The sequence below is a fragment of the Saimiri boliviensis genome, chromosome 3 (genome assembly GCF_048565385.1).
Source record: "Saimiri boliviensis isolate mSaiBol1 chromosome 3, mSaiBol1.pri, whole genome shotgun sequence".
Classification (NCBI taxonomy): Eukaryota; Metazoa; Chordata; class Mammalia; order Primates; family Cebidae; genus Saimiri; species Saimiri boliviensis.
This window is the reverse complement of record NC_133451.1, coordinates 5,050,774-5,070,996: the sequence shown is the minus strand read 5'-3', so window position 1 is coordinate 5,070,996 and position 20,223 is coordinate 5,050,774. Positions and strand designations below refer to the sequence as shown.

The following is a 20,223-nucleotide window of genomic DNA, read 5'->3' as shown; positions in this document are numbered from 1 at the left end:
GCTAGCTTACATACGTGAAGATCACGTTTTCAGCAGAGGAGGTGCTCCATACGTTTGCTGAGTGAATAAATGTGCGCTCTGGTTCTAAGTTGTCCTTGCCTGGCTGAACACAAGGGTAGAGCAGCTGGGATTCGTGTTTGTGCTGTGGGGCCGAATGCGGCCTGACAGATAGAAGGAGCCCGGGAATAACTTGTTTAGTGATTTTCAGAATAATCTCAGGGCCTGAAACTGACCATAAAATGCAGTGCCTGCTGCCCCAGCTCCTTCTTCCGGGACTGGCGGATCAGAATGTGTGGAGGGATGGAGTCCGGAGACCCCAGGGGCCACGGCAGCCACGGCATCCGTGGCTCTGCTGCGTCCACAGCAGGCCCAGCAGCTTTCTGCCTGCTCTTTGCTGTCAAACTTGAGTGTGTGGCAGCGGTCACGGGTGGTCGGTCCCGTGGGAAGCAGGGCAGTGGGGAGAGGCAGCCAGGCCCGCTCTTGGTCTTGCTCCCAGGCAGTCACTTCCCCCAGAGCCTCATTTCCCGATTCCAGGGCAGTCAGCAGCGTGTTGCCTTCCTGCTGCGACTTAGGATCTAGCCCGGGCCGGAGGTCGGCCCGATCCCTGCATGATCAGGAAGGCCCCGAGTGCTGTGCCCGGGAGCAGGCTGGCAGCAGGGCTGGACCAGAGGGTCAGCCCAATCCCTGAACAACCAGGAAGGCCCCGAGTACTGTGCCTGGCAGGAGGCTGGCGGCAGGGCTGGCATCCCGGTGCCTTTGGGACTGTGCCGAGGAGCTGGGCCGCATCCCAGGTGGGGGACGTCCACTTGCCCCTGGGGCCAGCCTCGTGCTGGGTAGCTCACACAGCTCCCTGAATTCTAGAACAGGCTTCGAGTGGTTATTCCCTGCCCTATGGGACAGCAGGCAGTTTGCAGACCTGAGACAGGCCACGGCCAGGTCCGTCCCTTTCCAAAGGACCGGGGTGTTTGGAAACATCCATTCAATTCACCTTCGGGTATGGCAAGGCCCTCTGTCACTGACAAGCTAGTTTGTTAAATTTCTCAGGAGGATGGGCCACGCCACGTTAAGCCACACCAGGCCACACAGGGAAGTGTAGACCAGCTGTGAGGTTGAGGGAGCGAGGAGAAAGTGCGGGCAAAGCCAGGAACCTTTGCTGTGGTTTCTGCGGGAAGGAACAGCTGCGACCAGGGAAGCAGGCTTGGGGCTGGGTGGCAATCCCTTCCATGGGTGGCTCCCGGCGTCGGCTGTGTCTCGTGGTCTGCTGGGGTGACTAGGGCCGGGGCGGGCATAGAGGCCTGGAGTGTGAGAGCCCCAAGACCCCCATAGCGAGGTGGCCTGGTTTGGGTATAAGGTGTGCTCAAGGCTGGGGGTTACTACCTCTAGGAACTGGCCAGCCTCGGAGGGGCCGTCCCTCCAGTGTCAGCAAGGTGTTCAGTGTTAAAGCATCAGGAAAAGACTTCCCGGGCAGCCCTGAGAGGCAAAGATCAGTATCCCAAGGAAGGAGGGAACAGCTGAGCTGTGAGGAGCCCCGCCCCTGAGGAGGAGGGTTCCAGATACACCAGACCCTGTGAGTTCAGGAGAGGGTCTGAACTAGCCCCCGTCCCCACCCCCGTGCAGGATGTGGACACCTGACGCCTTCATGAATCCTGCTAGGTCTCCTGCCCTACTTTCGAATCGGTCCCTTTGTATGAATGGAGAGCCACTTTTAACAGCCTCATAAAACAGATGAAGTTTCCATCAAACAATTTCGGGATCACAGACATCAGCTCATGTTCCCTGCTTCCCATTAAGGAGCTGGGCTCCTGATTTATGTTCTCCCGGCTTTGTGTCACCTGCTCCCGAAACTGTAGCTCACATGATGAATATCCCTAAGCGCTCTCAACGGTGTTAAAAAGCAAAGCGGAGTCCTGGCGTCCTCTTGCTAAGTTTGGAAGGAAATTGGAGGCCCGCCCTTTCCGTTTGGCAGCCTACCAGGGCGTGACCTCTGTTCAGAAGCCAACAAGGAGTACTACTTTAGAAATGGCCTGTTAAAAGCTTTAACCAGATTCTCCCAGCAAGACTTAACTGCCCACCACGGAACAATTAACGGTGGCGTGGGGCCGCTCGGCCTTCTCGCACGCTGTCTGGGAGGACACCCTGCTCACGGCGTAAAAGAAGGGCACACCGAGGGCGCTTGGAAAATGACTTCTCTCCTTGCAGAACTCCTATTTAAACACGACAGCCTAGCTCAAATTACCCCCACCCCTCTGCAAAAACCCTACCCAACAGCCTCAAACTTAGCATCTCTATGATTCCAGAAATCGTCATGCAGTCCAGGGATCTTGGTCCATCTCTTCTTCCTGCAGCAAGCTCCCTGAGGGCAGGAGTCCTAGCCGATCCATTTCTATTTCTAGCACCCGGAGTCGGCCTCACAGCAAGAGCACAAACGTCTCTCGAACTGGATGTTCAGTCTGTGGACTCCAAGCTACTTTTTACTGCAAACCACGGCTCCTTTATCTGCCCACCTCCTCCCTCCACGGGTCACTCCTGACCCCTCTCCTCCCATAGGTGGTTGAATATCAGCAAGAGACCCTCACCCACCTGAAAGCGAGGACTTCAGGAAAAGGGGCCCCTTCTCAGTCTGCAGCACATGCCAAGGGCAGTCAAGACACCGGCTCGGGGAGAGAAGTTTATTCATACACAACGAGGCGCGCCAGGGGCGCCAGTCTTGGTTACACCACGTGAAACAGTAGAAAAATCAACGAGGAAAGCAGGAAATTCAGTGAAGCTACTACAAAATGGGGCCGTGGACTGAAAACTAGGATTTTCATTGCAAGTTTCTTTCCATAAAATTTTTACTTTATGAATTAAATACATTGAGAAACAGTGAAAATATATTTACAGTCATTTAAAATGGGCACTACCAACATACTTAATTTAAAAAACATCTTTGCTGTTTCTTTGCCTGTTTCTTTCAAAGAGAATTTTAAATAGGACTTTAGCTTTTAAAAAATACAATAAGGAAATAATTACATTCTTAATATGAAAACATTTTACAACTTATCACCATGGTCAATCAATTCTGAATAGCTATCCTTTAAAAGTTGATGTTAAAATTTAAAGTGAGTATTTCCTTTCCGGTTAGAAAATCAGAAAGATTATCTCATTAAAAATGCCTTTGGTCCCTAAGAATTATGATCTGAAGATCTCATTTTGAAAATATCTTCCATGGCTACAACTAAAAATACCCGGTAATACTTGTACACGGGACAGCTGAGATTTTCTGGAAGACCGAGCTGGAAGCACTTCATGAACTCTGGGCGGAGGGCGCCTCTGAAGCCACCACTTCCTGGGTGCGGCTTCCCTTCCTTTACAGACGATGAACCACCTGCTATGGCTTGGGGACTCACAAATCGAGGTGGCTTTGCTTTTTCCACAGTGTATGCCACGTGCTTACGGCAGGAGCATTTTGGTTTCATTTTAGTTTATTTCACAGTATGAACCCAGCCCGACAGGAAAAAATGAATTATCCTCTTTCAGACTATGTCATGAACTTGAAGTTATTCTTCCCATTCGAAAATTATTTGAGGAAAAGAGGAAGGCAATAGTTTAACATTTAAATGTTGCCATGGCCTTTAGGTAAGCTGCTGGGGATACTCAGAGCCCTCCAGGGCTGTGCTCCCTGAAGAGGCTGTTTGAAGGATGGCCATCTGCCTGGCAGTGGGGGCCGCCTGTGAGCTCAGGGTGTCAGCCCTGCCCTGCGGCCCGAGGTGCCTTTTTGCTGGATGGGGGTCACCAGCCCCGCTGCAGGCTGCCCATCCTCGGAAGGTGTCTAATGACATGAGTGAGGTGCATGAACAGAGCACTTCACTCTGGGTAGCAAAGTTCATCCGTGGGCAAAATGTACATCCCCCCAAATAATGGGTGAGCAGCCTCTTGTGGAAAGGTAAAGGTGTGGCCACAGCAAGGGTGCTTTGCCCACAACCCCTACACCTCACCCTGGCTTCAGTGCTGCCCTTTGAATACCACGCACAAGCCCCAAACCGTGGCCATGATGACAATGAACCTCAAACTCCTTCCTGGGGGTGGCCTCAGAGCCAAGGACCCACTTTCTGAAACAAACTGTTCAAAAGGAGTACATCTCCACCTTTTAGGGTAGTTCTGTCTATTTAGAAACGGCCAATGATAACTCTGGGACGAATAAGATAAAGGGGAAGGTTAGGCCTGGCCATGCCAGGGCACAGGTATGGAGGGGTGAGGTGGGACTGACCCAGCCTGGGAAATGGCCTCCCGCCAGACCCAAGGGCAAGGCTCAGGAACGGCCCTGTGGATGATGCCTGGGGTGACTCAGCAGACCCACACTGGTTACCCTGCAGCCTCCGCAGCCTCTGGAAGCCGAGGGCGGGGACTACCAGCCTTACAGACAGATGGGCCTTGCCCGAGATTCTGGGAAGAGGGAGCCGTGGCCCACGCCTGTGCCCAAGTCACGGGGACCAAAACAAGCCATCTAACCTGAGAGTTGTTTCTATGAAAAAAGTTGGTTCGTGATTTAAGTACATTATAAAAATATACAAATGGAGGTTGAAGGCTGTTGACACCTTACCGAAATAGAGGCAGGAGCGAAGCCCTGAAGACACTGTAGCTTAGGGTGAGAATGGAAGGAGCCCCGAGCCCCGCGGGGGTCAGCCAGCCTCCACACCTGACCCGTCCTCTGGCCAGCCCCATGGCATGACCACTGTGTTCCTCGCAATCTGGTCAGCACCCTAGTACAGGTGGCCAGCCCCCTGCAAACACAACGATCTGCTAAGTAATGGTAACACTGCAAAGAAATGGGGCTTCTCCGGGGACTCTGGCCTGCCTATCGGGCCTCCACCCCCCAAGCCTGGCTCTTCCAGGGACCCTGACCTGCCTGTCAGGCCTCTGCCCCCCACAACCCAGCTTCTCCAGGGACCCTGGCCTGCCTATCGGGCTTCTTGCCCCCAGCCTGGCTTCATCACAAAGTCAGATAGTCACACTGGCCACTGCCATGGCAGCAGGGGAGCTTGTTCCTGGGGCATGTTTTGGGAGGGTAATGAAATGAGATCACTGTCAGAATTCTGGCAAGATGGCTCGTGTGTCTAATATGTACAGATATAAATTAAAAACTACATTGATTGAACATATACAAATAAATAACTTATTGTGAAGTAAATGCTTTAAACTTTCTGATCAAATGCAAAATTTCAAGGGAACATCCGCCCTCAAAGGACTCCAATGTCAGGGCCCCCCTTCCAGAGCACCCATTTTGAAGGCTCCACGGACCACGCTGGGATTCAAAGTTTGCCTCCTCTTTAAAAGGCTTATGGTTGTGGAAGTGAATTACAAACCTGGGTTTTTAAACCAAAAATGCATGCTGGGAGTCTAGCACCAATTGGCTGTGCCCTGCGGCAAGTTCTTGTGGAGGCTCCAGGGCCTCCTTGCCTGGTGAGGAAGCTGGTGAGTGACAGCTGAGGACTGGCATGTGGCACGCGGCTCACGCTTCACCCACCAGCTTGCTGCTGCCCACCTGTGCTGGGCCAGGATCGAGACATCAGGCTGGCCACTTCCCCCTTCTTTCACTGACCACCAAAGCCGCACACAGTTCTTGTGGGCAAAGCAGGCTGCCAATCAGAGCGGCCCCAGGGCCTCAACCTGGAGAACTGACCTGAAGGCAGCAAAACTCTAAGGTGGAGCAAGCTTCTTTCCCTTCACAGAAAATTGTGTGTGTGTGACAGAAGCGGTCCCGGCTGCCTGTGATGGTGGAAGGTCACCACGGGAGAGAACGCTCCTGTATGTCAGCACAGTGGATGGCCCTGGGGCATGTGGCGGCTGCACCCCCCTGCCTGGATGTCCTAGTGGGAAGTTGGCGTCATAGATGCTGGTGTGATGGGCCTCCACTGACCAGGCTGGGAGGAAGGCACGTCAGACGGGGAACGCCAGCTGATGGCTCAGGAACCCCAAACGCTCCTGGCAGATGGCTTTGTAATCAATTCAAGTTTCAGGCGGACTCAAATGAAGCAGCTTCCAATTCTTGTTGTAAAACTTTTCTTATACACGGGAGACCGCCTTCCCACTCGAGCAATCCAACATGGCCCTCGCAGGCCTCGAGTGCTACGACATTAAACATGAATCCTAACTGTAAAGTCCTGTGCACCACACAGCTGACGCCAGGATGGGCTCTGAAAGTGTCGGGGGAGTCAAGGAGGCTGTGTTTGCCTGACGCCAGGATGGGCTCTGAAAGTGTCGGGGGAGTCAAGGAGGCTGTGTTTGCCTGCCGTCTCTTCCTGTGTGTGATGAGGAGGACATGCTGGAAGGTGGACAGGAGGCTTGCGCCAAGCGCAGCACCTCCAGATTCTACGCTAGGGCAGCGGCGGCTGCTGCCAGGCCCGGGCTCCGTGAACCTGCCTGCACAGGCTTTCGGGGGCTGCTATTTACTCACCAGTGGCTGCACATTCCCAAAATGGAGAATTCCTGACGGCGGTCTCCGGGAGACCAAGAAGGTGATCTGATTTTGAAACCCAGGGGGGAGAAACCAGCCCCAACTATCAACTCGGTTTTTCTTTACGCCTTAGGCATCTGCGTTCTCCAAGAGATATTGCACATAAGGCAAGCAAGTGAAGATTCCCTCCCCGCGCCCGCCCCACTCAGGAGAGAGGGTGCGTGGCCAGGCCCACCAGCACACTTGGGGTTTTACTTTACAAGCTGGAGTGGGGGAGGGGCAGGTGGCCCTGGAATTCCTGCCTTTTGCTCTAAGATGTTCTGTGAGTGACAAATTCCAGATCTTGCTTCCCTTTCAAAGGACCGCTCCGGCCCCGCGTGGCAGTAAACGTCCCATACAGTGGCGAGGAGCCGGCCCTGCCCCAGAGACCCCTTCTGTGAGGAGGCTCTGCAGCTCCAATGTGGATTAAGGGCTGGGGGTGCCAGGGCGAGGGGGCGGAGGGCACATGTTCGTGAAGGATTAAACCCTCTGCTGCCCATCAAAAGCAGCACACATCATTAATAAAATAAGAAACCTCTGAAAAATCCTTAGATCTAAGTGTGACACACAATAAAAAGAGACATTCTTAAAAAAAACGGTTAAGAAGAAGGGCAGCTTTTCATGTCTTGGTGACAAAAGCATCTGTCCAAAAAAATAATAAAAGGTAAAAAATGTTTCACAGCGCGATTTTCTCATGTTTTTACCGCTGATGCCAAGGAGGACGGGCACGTGGGGAGGGGACGCCCACACCTAAAGTCCACATCAGGGCTACGTAAGCCCCTGGCCCTCCTGGTGGTGGAAGCCGAGTGCCCACGTGCCAGCCACACTCGTGCCGGGAGCAGCCAGGGATCCAAACTCTTCTGCGCAAAATCCAAGGTTTCATTCGGGGCTCACGGGTCCATCCACCCTCAGTCCGGGGCTGGGCTGGAATCGGTGAAAGCAATGGCTTAACTGGTTAGAAAGATGTCACCTCTCCTCACAGCACCCTTTCAAACACCTTTCCATCACTTTTGTTTTTGTTTTTTAACGAATACAGTTGGAAACCAGAATCTTACACGTAAATCTTTTTTAAAGGCGCCAGTATACAGTAGAAAGAATACAAGTGGGCCTGGGCGAGAGGCTGGCCTTGGCACCCAGTCATGAAGCCTCTGGCGTCGTGCAGCGGAGGCCGCTCTGGGCAGGATTCTGCCGTCACACAGATGAGGACACGGGCAAGGGGGTGTGCAGTCTCTGAGGCTGGGGCGGTCCTGCTGGCCCTTATGTCCCATTCTTCAATTCCCATTCCTAGAGAAAAGGAGGATCTTGTCAGTCGACAGGGCACGAGGATCAGGCTGGGACAAGCCACGCCACCATTCACATTCTACTCAGAACAGGTGGGTGCTCAGGTACTGCAGAAACCTCAACGGTCAATGACCCGTGACCCAGCAATTCCACTGCTAGGTATGTATTTACCCATCAGAATGGAGAGCATGGTCTCCAGCAGACACCGCACACCGCGTTCACAGCAGCATGACTCACACCAGCCAGGAGGTGGAGGAACCCCATGTCTGCCGATGGATGGATACACACGGCATGGTGAGTACAGCCGATGCCACATACCAGCCTTAAAAAGGAAGGACATTCTGGCATATGCTGCAACCTGGATAAACCCCGAGGATGTGACCGGCAAAACAAGCCAGTGACCAAAGATAAATCCTGTGACGATTCCACTTACATGAGGGACCCAGACGAGTCAAACTGACACGGATAGAAAGGCTCACGCCTGTAATCCCAGCACTCCGGGAGGCGGAGGCAGGAGTCTGGCTTGAAGCCAAGAGTTTAAGACCAGCCTAGGCGACATAGCAAGACCTCATCTCTATTTCAAAAAATGCGAAAGTAAGAAAGTAGAATAGTGGATATCAAGGGCTGTGAAAGCCCTGGGCACAGCACCTGGCACACCACGAGCCTGGCTGCCAAGGAGGGGCTTTCTTCTCTGTGCCCGGTGGGGGGATGGGGAGTTAGCGTTTAATGGAGACGGAGCTTTAGTTTGAGAAGATGAGAATGTTCTGGAGAAAGATGGTGGTGATGTCCGTGTAACAGGGGACTGTGCTTCATGCCACCGAAATACTGACTCAAAAATGCTTCAAATGGTCAATTGTATGTTGTGTTTATTTTACCACAATAGAAAAATGTTCTTTTCAAAAGATGTGGATGCTTAAATCTAGTCAGTGGAGCGGCAGGACTGGTTCCATCCACAGGCCCTGAGTGTTGGCCTCAGTCTACCAGCAACGTGAGAGCAGAGACAGTGGGCACTGGGCAGGCATGTGCCATGCTCCGGGCACAGCTGTCTGGTCTGCCAACAGTCCTGCAAGGTGGACAGTACTCCTACTTCATAAGTGAGGAGACAGGTGGGTGCGGGGAATCCCAGCACTTCCAGAGGCTGAATGAGGCGGGAGGATCACGTGAGACCAGGAGTTCAGGACCAGCCTGGGCAACATAGTGAGAGACTCCAACGCTACAAAAAATACAAAAATTAGCTGCATGTGGTAGCACACATCTGTAGTCCCAGCTACTCGGTAGCTGACGTGAGAGGACTGCTTGAGCCCAGGAGTCTGAGGCTGCAGTGAGTCATGATCGCCACAGCACTAGAGCCTGGTCAACAGAACAAGACCCTGTCTCAATCAATCAATCAATAAGGCGACAGAGGCTTCGTGACTTGCCTTAGGTCCAAAGTGATGACGCTGGGACCCAAAACCTGTTCCACAGCAGAGCCTCCCACCTGCACTCTGCTGTCCTGCCTCCCAGCAGGCCCACTCCAGCTTCCGTGGCAGGTTCGCCCATGCCCGTTCTCCACCCTGTGTCACCTGGCCAACCTCATGCATCCTGAGGAGCAGGCTTCAGTGACTCTCCCTAGCCCCGTGCCCTTTCCTGCCCTGACTCCGGAGGCAATGCTGCCATCTCCCGTGCTGGTTCTGTGCTTTCCGACAAGCCGCGCCACAGCAGCAGGGCCCTGACGGGTGCCCTCACACTCGCCCTCACCTCCTCCTTTCCAGCCACTCACCTCTGGGTCCTCCGCACCCACCGCAGCTGCACAGAGGCAGAGGCCTGGGCTACTCATGGCCTCTAGAGCTATGTGGGTTTGAAAGGAGGGTTGGCCATGGGATTGAGTTCCAGAAAGAGGAGGCAAGAGAACAGACTCAGGCCAGCACAGCGGCAGACATCATGCAGGATGGAGGCCTTCAGTTCCCTGGCATGGGTGGCTTGGGAGGAGGAGAGCAGAGGGCACAGATGCCAGGGCCAGACTTTCTGTGCCTCAGCCACTGTGAGGCCTTGGAGGGGTCGCGTCACCTCTCTGAGCCTTAGCACGATGTGAGTCCCACCAAGGACTTCAAAGCACGATTGGGAAGATCAAAGGAGAAAGGGTCTGTGAAAGCCCTGAGCACAGCACCCGGCACACCACGCGCCTGGGCGCCAAACGGGCTTTCTTCCCTGTGCCTGCTGACCCTGTGTGGGGAGGCGGGTGTCTGACTCCCCCTGGATTGCCAGGGGCTCATTAACTGGGTCACGAGTGCACAGCAGGTCTCTGCATGCTGCATACCATGAACAATTTCTCACCTTTTCTAAATCCAAAGCTCAAGTTCAATTCATGGTTAAATGCACAGCATTAGCAAACTTGGCAGGAATAAACACCAAACCAGCACCATAACGAGACCATGCTGGAGACACTCGCAGGCTCTTGGCACACGTGTTCTGCCAAGGGGAGGATGGCTAGCAGGGCACGGCTCACGCCTTCCAGCCCTTCCGCAGCCTCCCTGGACAGCCATGTGGCCCCTGAGAGCAGAGAAGGCACCAAAGGACAAAGTCACGAGGCTGGCACTCATGGGCAGTCTTCTGTTGTACGGATTACCAGTTTACTACCAGGCAGGGGGCGTCCGAGACAGGAAAACGCCCATGTCGCCTACACATGGTGCCACGTATGTTCAGCAAACAAGCCTAGGAAGCATGGCAACATTTCTAACCCAGGTCACACTGGCCACAGAGTAAGTGACAGGCTGAGAACCTGTAGACACCACTGAACTCAGCAGGGCAGAAAACAATCTACAGGTCAAGGTGTCACTAGAGGCAGGGGCATGAAACCTGGAGTAGCCCGGAGCCTGCCCTCGGGCCCCTCTCAGAGCGGAACCACAGCTCCCATGCCTGGAGGTCTCTTGGCACACGGCGTGCCCAGAACCTGCTCAGATGAAGGGTGGTTCTGATCCCCTTCTGAGCCAGGAAGCTCTGGGGTATGGGACTGGAAGCCCTTTCTCGTACTCAACGCTCCTTACCAGGAGTCGGAAGGTATTTCAGGAATACCGAAGCTGGGATTGCGTGTCCCACATCCAGAAAAGTCAGACCCCTCTGGGCCTCAGAAAAAGGTAGGAGGCAGATGAGACCAGGTTTATGTCACCCAAATGCATTCACACGTCCAGTCAACAGTGGGAGCCTCTCGTCCTTCCAGCTGAGAATCCTGTGCATGGCCTCACTGAAAGAAGGGGCCTGACTGAGCGGGTTTTCCTGGGGTTTGACGATAGGGACAGGGACCTCAGTAGGAAGTGGGGATGGTGGTGCGGCCTGCAGACACTGAGAACGTGAATGCATTTGGGTGTCATAAACCTGGTCTCATCTGCCTCCCACCTTTGTCTGAGGCCCAGGGGGTCTGACATTTCTGGATCTGGGACACGTGACCCCAGCCGCAGTATTCCTGAAATACCTTCCAACTCTTGGTGAGGAGCGCTGAGCACGAGAGAGGGCTCTGGAAAGTGAGCCAGCTTCCAGTCCCATGCCCCAGGGCTTCCCGGCTCAGAACCGCCCAGGCCGTGTGCCAAGAGACCTCGGGTGTGGGAACTGCGGTTTGCTCTGAGAGAGGCCCGAGGGCAGGCGCCGGGCTGCTCCGGGTTTCATGTCCCTGCCTCTAGTGACATCTTAACCTGCAGATTCTGTTTCTTGCCCTGTTCTGAGTTCAGCAGTGTCTACAGTTCTCATCCTGTCGCTTACTCTGTGACCAGTGTCACCTGGGCTTGGAAATGTGACTGTGCTTCCTAGGCTTGTTTGCGGAACATACGTGGCAGCATGTGTAGACAGCCATGCTTCCCAGGGGCCTCCTGTGAGCACCCCAAAGAGCAGAGCAGGTGGGCGACGCTCAAGTTCCCATCTCTCACTCACCAGCCCCGCAGGAAATACCTATTCCCAGCCAACCTGGAATGGGCTCCAAAAGCTGCAAAGACTGCCAGGCTGGGCACAGTGGCTCACGCCTGTAATCCCAGCACCGTGGGAGGGGAGAGGACCGCCTGAGCTCAGGAGCTGGATACCCACCTGGGCGATACTGCCAAACCCCATCTCCACAGAAAATGCAAAAAATTAGCTGGGCATAATGGTGTTCCCCCAGCTACTTGGGAAGCTGAGGTGGGAGTATCACCGGAACTGAGGAAGTCAAGGCTGTAGTGAGCTGTGGTGGCACCACTGTACCCCTGGGGCAGAGTGACACCCTGCCTCAAAAAAAAAAAGAAAAGTTAATTCTGGCAATCAGAGGAGCCCTCAGAGCCGGTACAGGGAGGACCCCGGTCCCCGCCCCTCGGGGCTGCGGGAACCCCACTCCTGTGTCTTCCCAGCTCCTGCCATCTCACCCTGTGCGCGCACACGCGATACTTTCCCTCACTGCAGCCAGGACCGGTTTGCTCGGATCAACTAGAAATTGTGTTTCAGAATGTCCGAGGTTTTCAAGTTGAGCATCAAAACTTGTTAGTGGCTAATCCCACAACAAGACTGGAAGCCGCCACAGGCGGGAGCCAAGCTTCCTCCGAGGCCAGATTCATGCTCTGATGGCGCTGGGGAAAAGCTGATGCCTGAGCCCTCTTCTTTGTTTTTCTAAAGAATCCCACATCCAAGTGCCAAAAAGGACTTCAGAGGTGGCCTGGTCCAATCTCCACCCCACCAGTGAGAAAACGAGCCCAGAGAAGCCCAGAGCCTGCCTGCATTGGAGATAAACCCGGAGCTGACCGGCGGCCCTGAAGCTAAACGGCCAGCACCTTTGGGTCACCGTGCACCTTGGAGACCCCAGTTCCTAAAGGAGGGTCTGCGGGGTGGGGAGGACTGGAGAAGTGCCCATTCCAAGATGTCCACCAAAGGCTGAACACCAAGTGGAGGGAGTAGGAAGATGGACAGGCTCCTCATTCACACCTGAGAACGCCTGGGAGCCTAAATCGTCTGGACACCCCCGGACCAGCGGCCCCAGAAGCCAGGGCTCACCTTGGCCTTCCGCAGCACGTGTCCTCGGCAGGGGGAGCTGCCCGGGGCCGCCTGGCTCTTCTTCAGGACAGCTGCACTGTTCACCGGCACGGGGCCCTCAGTGTCACTGGTGTCACAGCTGGAGATGGGCGAGTTTTCCAGGGTCCGATGCCTGAACACTGGAGACTTAACAGAGAGAAAAACCCGCATGAGGAGTGGTTTCTAGGCCACCAGTACTCTCCAGCAGGAAAATCATTTATCTCAAGGAAGAAATAAGTTTTGGAAGTGGGCAAAAATCACAGCAGCAGCAACAGCAAGGACCACCAGGGGGTCAGTGTCTCAGCCCCAGAGCGCCTCCCAACATTCACAGCCGGGAGGGCGGAGGCTCCGTGGGGCAGGTGGAGGCTCCAAGGGGCGCTCTGACTCCCAGACGTGCCAGGCGGTGAGGGTGCGATTCCTGCCCGAGTCTTTTGCATTCAAAGCTGGGCTCTTCCATCAGCTGCTGCCACCTCTCCTCGGTCCCTCTGTGCAGTGCTTTACGGTTTTCAGAGCTTTTCTGGGGCAAGCGCCCTAGAGATGCCAGGCAGCAGAAGGCACCAGCACTTGGAGTCAGGGCAGCACTGGCTCCCACTGTGCGGGGCTGGCGGGAGAAACACAGGCGCCCGTGAGCACGGAGGCTGTCTGAGTGTTTAAGGCAGCTTCCATATGCCAAAGGAGGCTGAAAATAGAACCACACGTGTCCTGAGCCACCGAGGCCCTCATCGCTGGCTCTTCCATATGGGATCCCCAACTGTTCTCTGGGAAAAAACGCTGCAGTCTGCTGAGCCTTCTCTCAAATGAAGTCTCCAAGGAAGAGATGCTTCAGGATTCCTGCCAAAATGTGTTATGTAAAAATACTGCTCAGGGTATACGGAACAGTGTTTTAGAACAGTGTTTCAATGACCATGGAAATGGGCAGCTCAGGCTCCCCTGTGGGCTTTACTGACCACAGTCCCCAGGAAGTCAACCTGACCTATGCTGTGGCGGTCCCTGGCTGCTGGGGAGGGAGCTCGGGGTAGGGGTAGTGAACAGAAGGGAATGCTGATGACTGTCCGGGAAAGGCCAGGCCAGGCTGTGAGCAAAGGGGCAGGAGACCCAGAGACCTGCATCTTAAGAGGGGTCCACCCAGCAAGCCACTCTCCTGAGGACGTGGCCTGGGCAGCAGGGGCACATAGTGCTTCCCCAGATGCTGGGACAGAGAATGGCACCAAGGACAACCTCCCTCAAAAGAGAGGGAAGTCGCAAAGCACGGTGGACCGAGCGGGGACAGCTGGAGCAGCCGGCCAGGCTGGGCCCTGCAGAGCACTTCAGGCAAAGGAGACTCGAGGAGGGTGGGACAGCAGGAGCTGGAAAGGGGCCCGAGGGAAGCTCCAGGGGCGGGGGAAGACTGTGGAGCCGCCACAGAGGAAGCGAGTGGGCAGCTGGGTCGAAGGGCACTGGAACTGGGGAGTGAGGACCAGCCTATCTGCTGGATGGGAACACCGAGGGTCACCATGACGAAAGCCACACCCAGAATGTGGAGGCGTTGCGGGGGCAGACGACACTGCCAGCATGGACAACGGCTTCCCAAGTTCACCTCGGAAGGCAAGGCAAGAATGCAGGGCAACGGCACATTCACCAGAGGGAGCAGGAGGCCAGGAAGAACCTTCTTTTTTTAAAGATGGATCCAGCTAGAGAATCCTTAAATGCTTGGAAAAAGCATTTAGAAAAGCTGAAGATACAGGAGAAGGATCTCCCAGGTGTCTGGAAGGCAGGGGAGGGTGTGATCAAGGCACTGACCAGAGCCTAGGAAACCCAGCTCCTCTGCTCAGACAGGACCAGACAACAGGGCGGGACAGCTCCTCAGACCCCTCCTGCCCCCACCCTTCACACAGGACGCAGGACAAGAAGCAGCGGGGACAGTGTGCACTCCTGCCCAGATCACCACAGATGGAAGGCCATAGGGCTCCACGAAGCAAGGGTAGACCCGGCCTGTGCCAGCCAATGCCCACAGCCTCACTGCCACTGTCACTGCACCTGACCCCGCCACGCTCTTGTCCCCACTTATGCTGGATGAGGGGCTGAGGACACCCAAGGCACCCTCTAGCCCCGGGATTCGAACCCCACCTGCACCCCTCCTCCGCAGCCCTGCTTCGCTGTGCGCCACATCTGACGCCAATGTGTTTTATTGCTTTGCCTCCCTCAGGCGACTACAAGCTCCATGAAACAGGGATTCTCACCTATCTTGTCACACCCGTGGGCTTAGAATAGTTTCTAGCACACAGAGGAAGCACAGAATGTGGGCCAGGCATGGTCCCCGCTGCCTGTAACCCCAGAAACTCAGGAGGCGAGGTGGGAGGATCGCTTGAGCCCGGGAGTTCAAAAAGAAACACAGCATATGCATATGTGTGTACACATACACACCGTTATGTATGAACTAGTACGTATGTCGTATAAATAGATAATTGTATTTTACACATAATATATAATTGCTGAATGAATTCAATGATTTTATGTAATATATAACAGTACTGTATATAATGATATAAGCATGCCACTGTTGGATGAGTGGAAGGAATGAGTGAATGAATGCATGTGCGTTCAGGAAGTGTGAATGAATGAACACAGGCCCTTCGGTGGGGCGCTGCGCCCAGGGCCTCTGCATGTACAGTCCTACGCAGCAGGCACTATTGTTTTCTCATCTTATAGATGACAAATTCGGGGCCTGGAGAAGTCAAGTGGTTTTAAGCCGTGGCCTGTGTGGCCACACAGCCGCCTCTTCAACACTTTAAGGAGCCATGCATGCGTGGCTGGGTTTGTGGTCTGGGGATAGATCAGTGACCTGGCTGCTTGCTCAGCTCTGCATTTGGGAGGGAGGTTGTCCTCTGAGGTGGAGATGATCACTGGGGTGACACAGGAAATGGGTGGAGATGGGGGAGCTTGGAGGAGAAGGGAAGGGTAAGGAGGAGCAGGCAGTGCAGGGGGTACCCGACAGGGTTCAGCAGGTGACTGAAACTCAGGGCTGCCATCAACCCAGAAATGTGTAAATCTTCCCCACAAACCCGCCCCAGGCTTGTGTGGAGGGGCGGTGGTGGGTTCAACCAGGCTCAGCATTTCACCGAGGGGTCTGGAAAGAAAGACCTAGAATGAGAGTGTTCAGGGTGCGGTGGGTGGGGGGCTGCCCGCAGGGTGTCAGCCAGTACAGGGACTGAAGTCTAGCTGTCCCTCTCTGCTGCCTGCTCTGTCTGCTCTACAGGCACGTGTATTTCTCTGCGCCCAATGCCTCCCTCGCTCAATGGAAGTGCTGGCATCCAACTCGCGAGATAGGAGACCGAACAGAATGACCAAGTGGAAAGGACATCTTAGTTTTCAGCAATCTCAGCTGAAGGGGTGGAGAGGAACCACTGACGGGATGGCCCACGTGGAAGAGGACCCCCGTTTGTTCTGCTCGATTCTAAGAGGACACAGACCACTTCATTTTTTCCGCTTCCCCAGCCCCTAGCTTAACTCTCAGGCATGCTAGACAGTTTATAAGCACTAGCTACCTACTGAACTGGCATCACAGGAGGACCGGATCTGTTCCAAACAGACTGTGCGAAGGGGAAAGACGCAGACTGTGTCTCCGCACCTTTTAACACTTCAGCGAGAGACAGAAAGCAGCATGTCAGGAACACAGCGCCTGGCTGATCCAAGTGTCTCATGCTAACACGTGAACTGTGTTCTGCTGGGCACGCTAAGGGGCCACACACAAGCTACGCCCGAGCCACATCTGACGCCACATCCGCTCTGGACACACCAGCCCTCGGTCACGCGAGGCCACGCCAGCCTCCGAGGTGAACTGGCAGGACACATACCTGTGGACTCGACGTCCCTGACTTGGGCTCAATGGCCAGCCCCAGGGTGACCCCGCCCGCCAGCGCCTTCTTCAGGCTCTCCTTGACCTCTGTCAGCTCCAGCTCCAGGCTGACGCGCTCCGCCTCCTTCTGCCGGCACTCCTCCTCCAGCTGCTTCAGCTTCTCCTCCAGGACGGCCTGCGGCTTCCTGCCTGGAATTCCCAGAAACGCCGTTACTCCCACAGCAGACACTCTCCAAACAACAGAGAAGGCACCTGGTCCCGAAAAGAACTTCCGTGAAGTGTTTAGGCTGAGCTCCCCTGATTTAGGTCCTCGCTGCAAAACTTAAATTCAGCAGTTCTCTAAGGGACCAGAGTCCTTCCCCAGCCACTGCCCTTTGCTGCAGCTGGCCTCCCAGGAAACAGGAGATGCTCATTCTCCCCAAGGCCGGCAGCAGATGGCTCTGGGCCTCAGTGTACTCCAGTGTACTCATTCTAAAACGTGGCCCCTAAACTCCACAACTCCCGAAGGTGCCACTGCCTGGAACTGTGACACTGTCCTTCCCTGATGCTCCACCAGTCCTTCCGCCAGCTCACGCCCCTGTGGCAATGAACAGTAGCACAGCTCGCATCCCTACTGGACATGGCATACATTTCTTTAAGGCATATTCACTTCACATATTTGAGGTTTGCTGCAGTGACCTAAGATGGACCCACTGGACAGATGAGAACACCAATCCCAGGAGTGAACAGGCTGGCACCCAGGGCCAGGGCCAGGGCCAGTGCTGGCCAGCAGGCAAGGTTCTCTGTTTTCAAAGCCGAAAGCACCTCCAGCCCCCCTGCATCTCCACTATCCTGGAAGCTTGGAACACAAAGGAGACTCAATGCCCCACCCCATTCTCTGCCCTAGCCTCCTCCTGGGTCAGTCTCAGACTGCAGGCCACATCCTGGCTCCTCCTGCAGGGTCAGCCTCACCTGCCCGGCCGACACCTGCCTTCCCCTCTTCTAAACTCCGAAAGCATTTCCCTTCATCAAATCACTGAGGCACAAAGTCCAGAAAGGCTGGAGCTGCTCATTGCTGGCTGGGGGTGCATCAGCTCCTCCCTGCACAGCCGGACACAGGAAAGCTGCCGATTCCTCTCTGGGCGGCGCAGACCTCTGCGGCATCTGAAGCCCCCGACCCAGCCCAGGCTAGTACAGTCTCAATCTCGGGAGCCGGTGTTCCGCAGTCTGAGCGCCAGGCTGGAAGGGAGGCCACGCCTATGGAAGCCGTGCTGCCCCAGGGTCAGGAGCTGAGCACCAGCTCCCGCCAGCAGGAATGCACACGCCTGGCCCAGGGGTGCCACTCTGGCTCCAGACTCAGTTCGTGGGAATGCACCCTTGCCCTCAGTCCCTCTCTGGCATCTGTATTCCACTGGCCTGGCCTCTTCCCCGATGCATTCCAGGACAGATGCTGCCTTGCTCTCGCCTGTCCCTTCTCAAGAAATGAGGGGCTTCTACCCCTGCAGCGCCATCTTGCCTTGCCTGGACTTCTGAAAATGACTCACCCCTGTGGGCTACCCTCCTGTGGAGAAATCCAGAGGATCCCTCCGACACAGTGACCAAATCTACCAAGCCCTGTGGAGACGGGCCATCCTCCAGGCCATCTCTGCTGTCAGCGCCGGAAGCTGGGGCAGGTCCCTCAGCACCTCCCTTGCCTCCATGAGCGGCGTGTGGGTCAGGTCCTGAGCAGAACGAAACGTGCGGTGTCTGATACGAACCCCTCCCCGGGCAGTCACCCGACCCCAGACCCTCCCTACCGGCGCTGGCGTCCATGGCAGCTCGGAGCTCTTTCCTCTCTCTGCGGAGCTGGGCCAGCCTGTCCCGCAGGGCTTCCTTCCTCTTCAGCAGCTCCTCTTCTTTGGTCTGTAGCCGCCTGGCATCTGCTTCTACCCGGTTCTTGCCGTACTTGTACTGGGCAGCATCTCGAGAAGAAAAAAAGATAGCAATTAAAAATTAGGTTTACTAGCCTGGGAAACACAGCGAGGTCTGTCACTACAAAAAAATACAAAAGTTTGCCCGGCATGGTGGCACATGCCTGTGGTCTCAGCTACTCAGGAGGCTGAGAAGGGAGAATCACTCGAGCCTGGGAGTTCAAAGCTACAGTGAGCTGTGATTGTGCCATGTGCTTCAGCCTGGGTGCACTGAGACTCCATTTCAAAAAAAAAAGGGTTAATCAAGCAGATAATGGGGTAATTCAAAAAGCCTGTTTAATCAGCAACTCAGTAAACAAACACAAAGCCAGTTATTTTGCTAATTCAACAAGAAAAAAGACAGGGGTGGTTTGAACTAAGCAGAAAAGTTGGCTAGTCCAAATTCTTCTATAGCCTTTGAATCAAATTTTTAAAAACCAAAACAGAATATTAGGACATTCCTTTAATTCACTTCCCTTATAATATTAATTATAAGTCACGTGACTTATAATTAATCTGTGACAAAATGGAAAGTGAACGTTCTATAATCAGAGAAGACAGGAGTCTATTACTATCGAAAATCATGTCTTGAATGTGCTTCCCTCTCTACATTCTTCAAAATACTTCCACACCGCCACAGTGTCTGTTCCTTCCGGCCATGGCATCTGACTGGCTCTCTGCTGCTACACCCCCAGCACTGACATGGAGTGTGATGTAATACGTGTTTGTTTAGTGAATAAACTAACAACGGATCCACGAAGAGGCAACCAGGAGCAGGACCTGACGCCTGACCGTCTGGGAAGGAGTCCCAGCTTGCACTTGTAGCTGCATGCCTTGGAACAGGGCATGAATCCCTCTGTGCCTCAGTTTCCCTCAGCTGTGAAATGGGCATAGTAAGAGCAGGTAATTCACTGGGTGGTCATGAGGATTAAATATTTATAAAGGACTTAGAACAAACACAAAAATGGGTAATACATAAATGCTTCTTTCATAAAATGAATAAATGAGGAAACTAGCTGCAGGGGACATTTACAGACGTAGCGACATCACACCGCCAGTGAAAAAGCTTTCAGAACCTAACCCCCGCTCTCTTCCTCCTCTTACATTGCCCTTTCGATAACAGTAACTTAGGACAACAGCTCTTTGGAAGAATCCATGGAGGAGATGAAGGTTCTAACAAAAGTTGGATGGAGGATCACCGGTGGCAAAGCCTCAGTGATCTCTCAGTCGCTTCTCACGGTCACTCATACCTGATGACAACTCCTAGGCCTTCATGACTACATACCCCATGTGTCTGACTACCTAGCTGGGCGAGAAACGACTTCAGACAGAAGTCACAGGGGTGGCATAATGGTTAAGGATAAAAACACCGGGCTCAGAGAGGTGGCTATAAACCCACACTCCACCCTCCCTTGCCACACGACTCCGCAAGCAACCTCCAGAAAAGCACAGCTTCACCCTCTCTGAAACAGACACGAGAAGGAACCCTATGTGTGTGCATGTGTGTGTGTGTGTGCACGTTTTAAATGAGATGTGGCTGTGTGTTTTAAATGAGAAACATGTATCTGAAAAAAATTTAACAAAATGACATGATGCCTGATACAGTGGACATTCACTGGCAAATCTTAACCACATCAGTGATAAGTGATTCCCAGAAGGCTTGTCCACCCAGGGACAGCAGGGAGGCATTTCTAGCACCTGTC

General features: G+C 54.3%; 1 protein-coding gene across 9 annotated transcripts in view; it reads right to left on the bottom strand.

The window, feature by feature from the left end:
- Positions 1-2,655: 2,655 nt before the first annotated feature.
- AFAP1 (actin filament associated protein 1) overlaps positions 2,656-20,223 on the bottom strand; it is a 169,467-nt gene continuing 151,899 nt past the window's right edge. For all 9 annotated transcript variants that reach the window (XM_039468405.2, XM_074395851.1, XM_074395849.1 and 6 more), the window contains 4 exons: positions 18,368-18,532; positions 16,591-16,781; positions 12,740-12,904; positions 2,656-7,759 (listed from right to left, as the gene is read on the bottom strand). In XM_039468405.2, the coding sequence (XP_039324339.1) occupies positions 7,733-7,759; positions 12,740-12,904; positions 16,591-16,781; positions 18,368-18,532 (548 nt within the window). In that variant the 3' untranslated portion in view covers positions 2,656-7,732. The remainder of the gene's footprint in view (positions 7,760-12,739; positions 12,905-16,590; positions 16,782-18,367; positions 18,533-20,223) is intronic.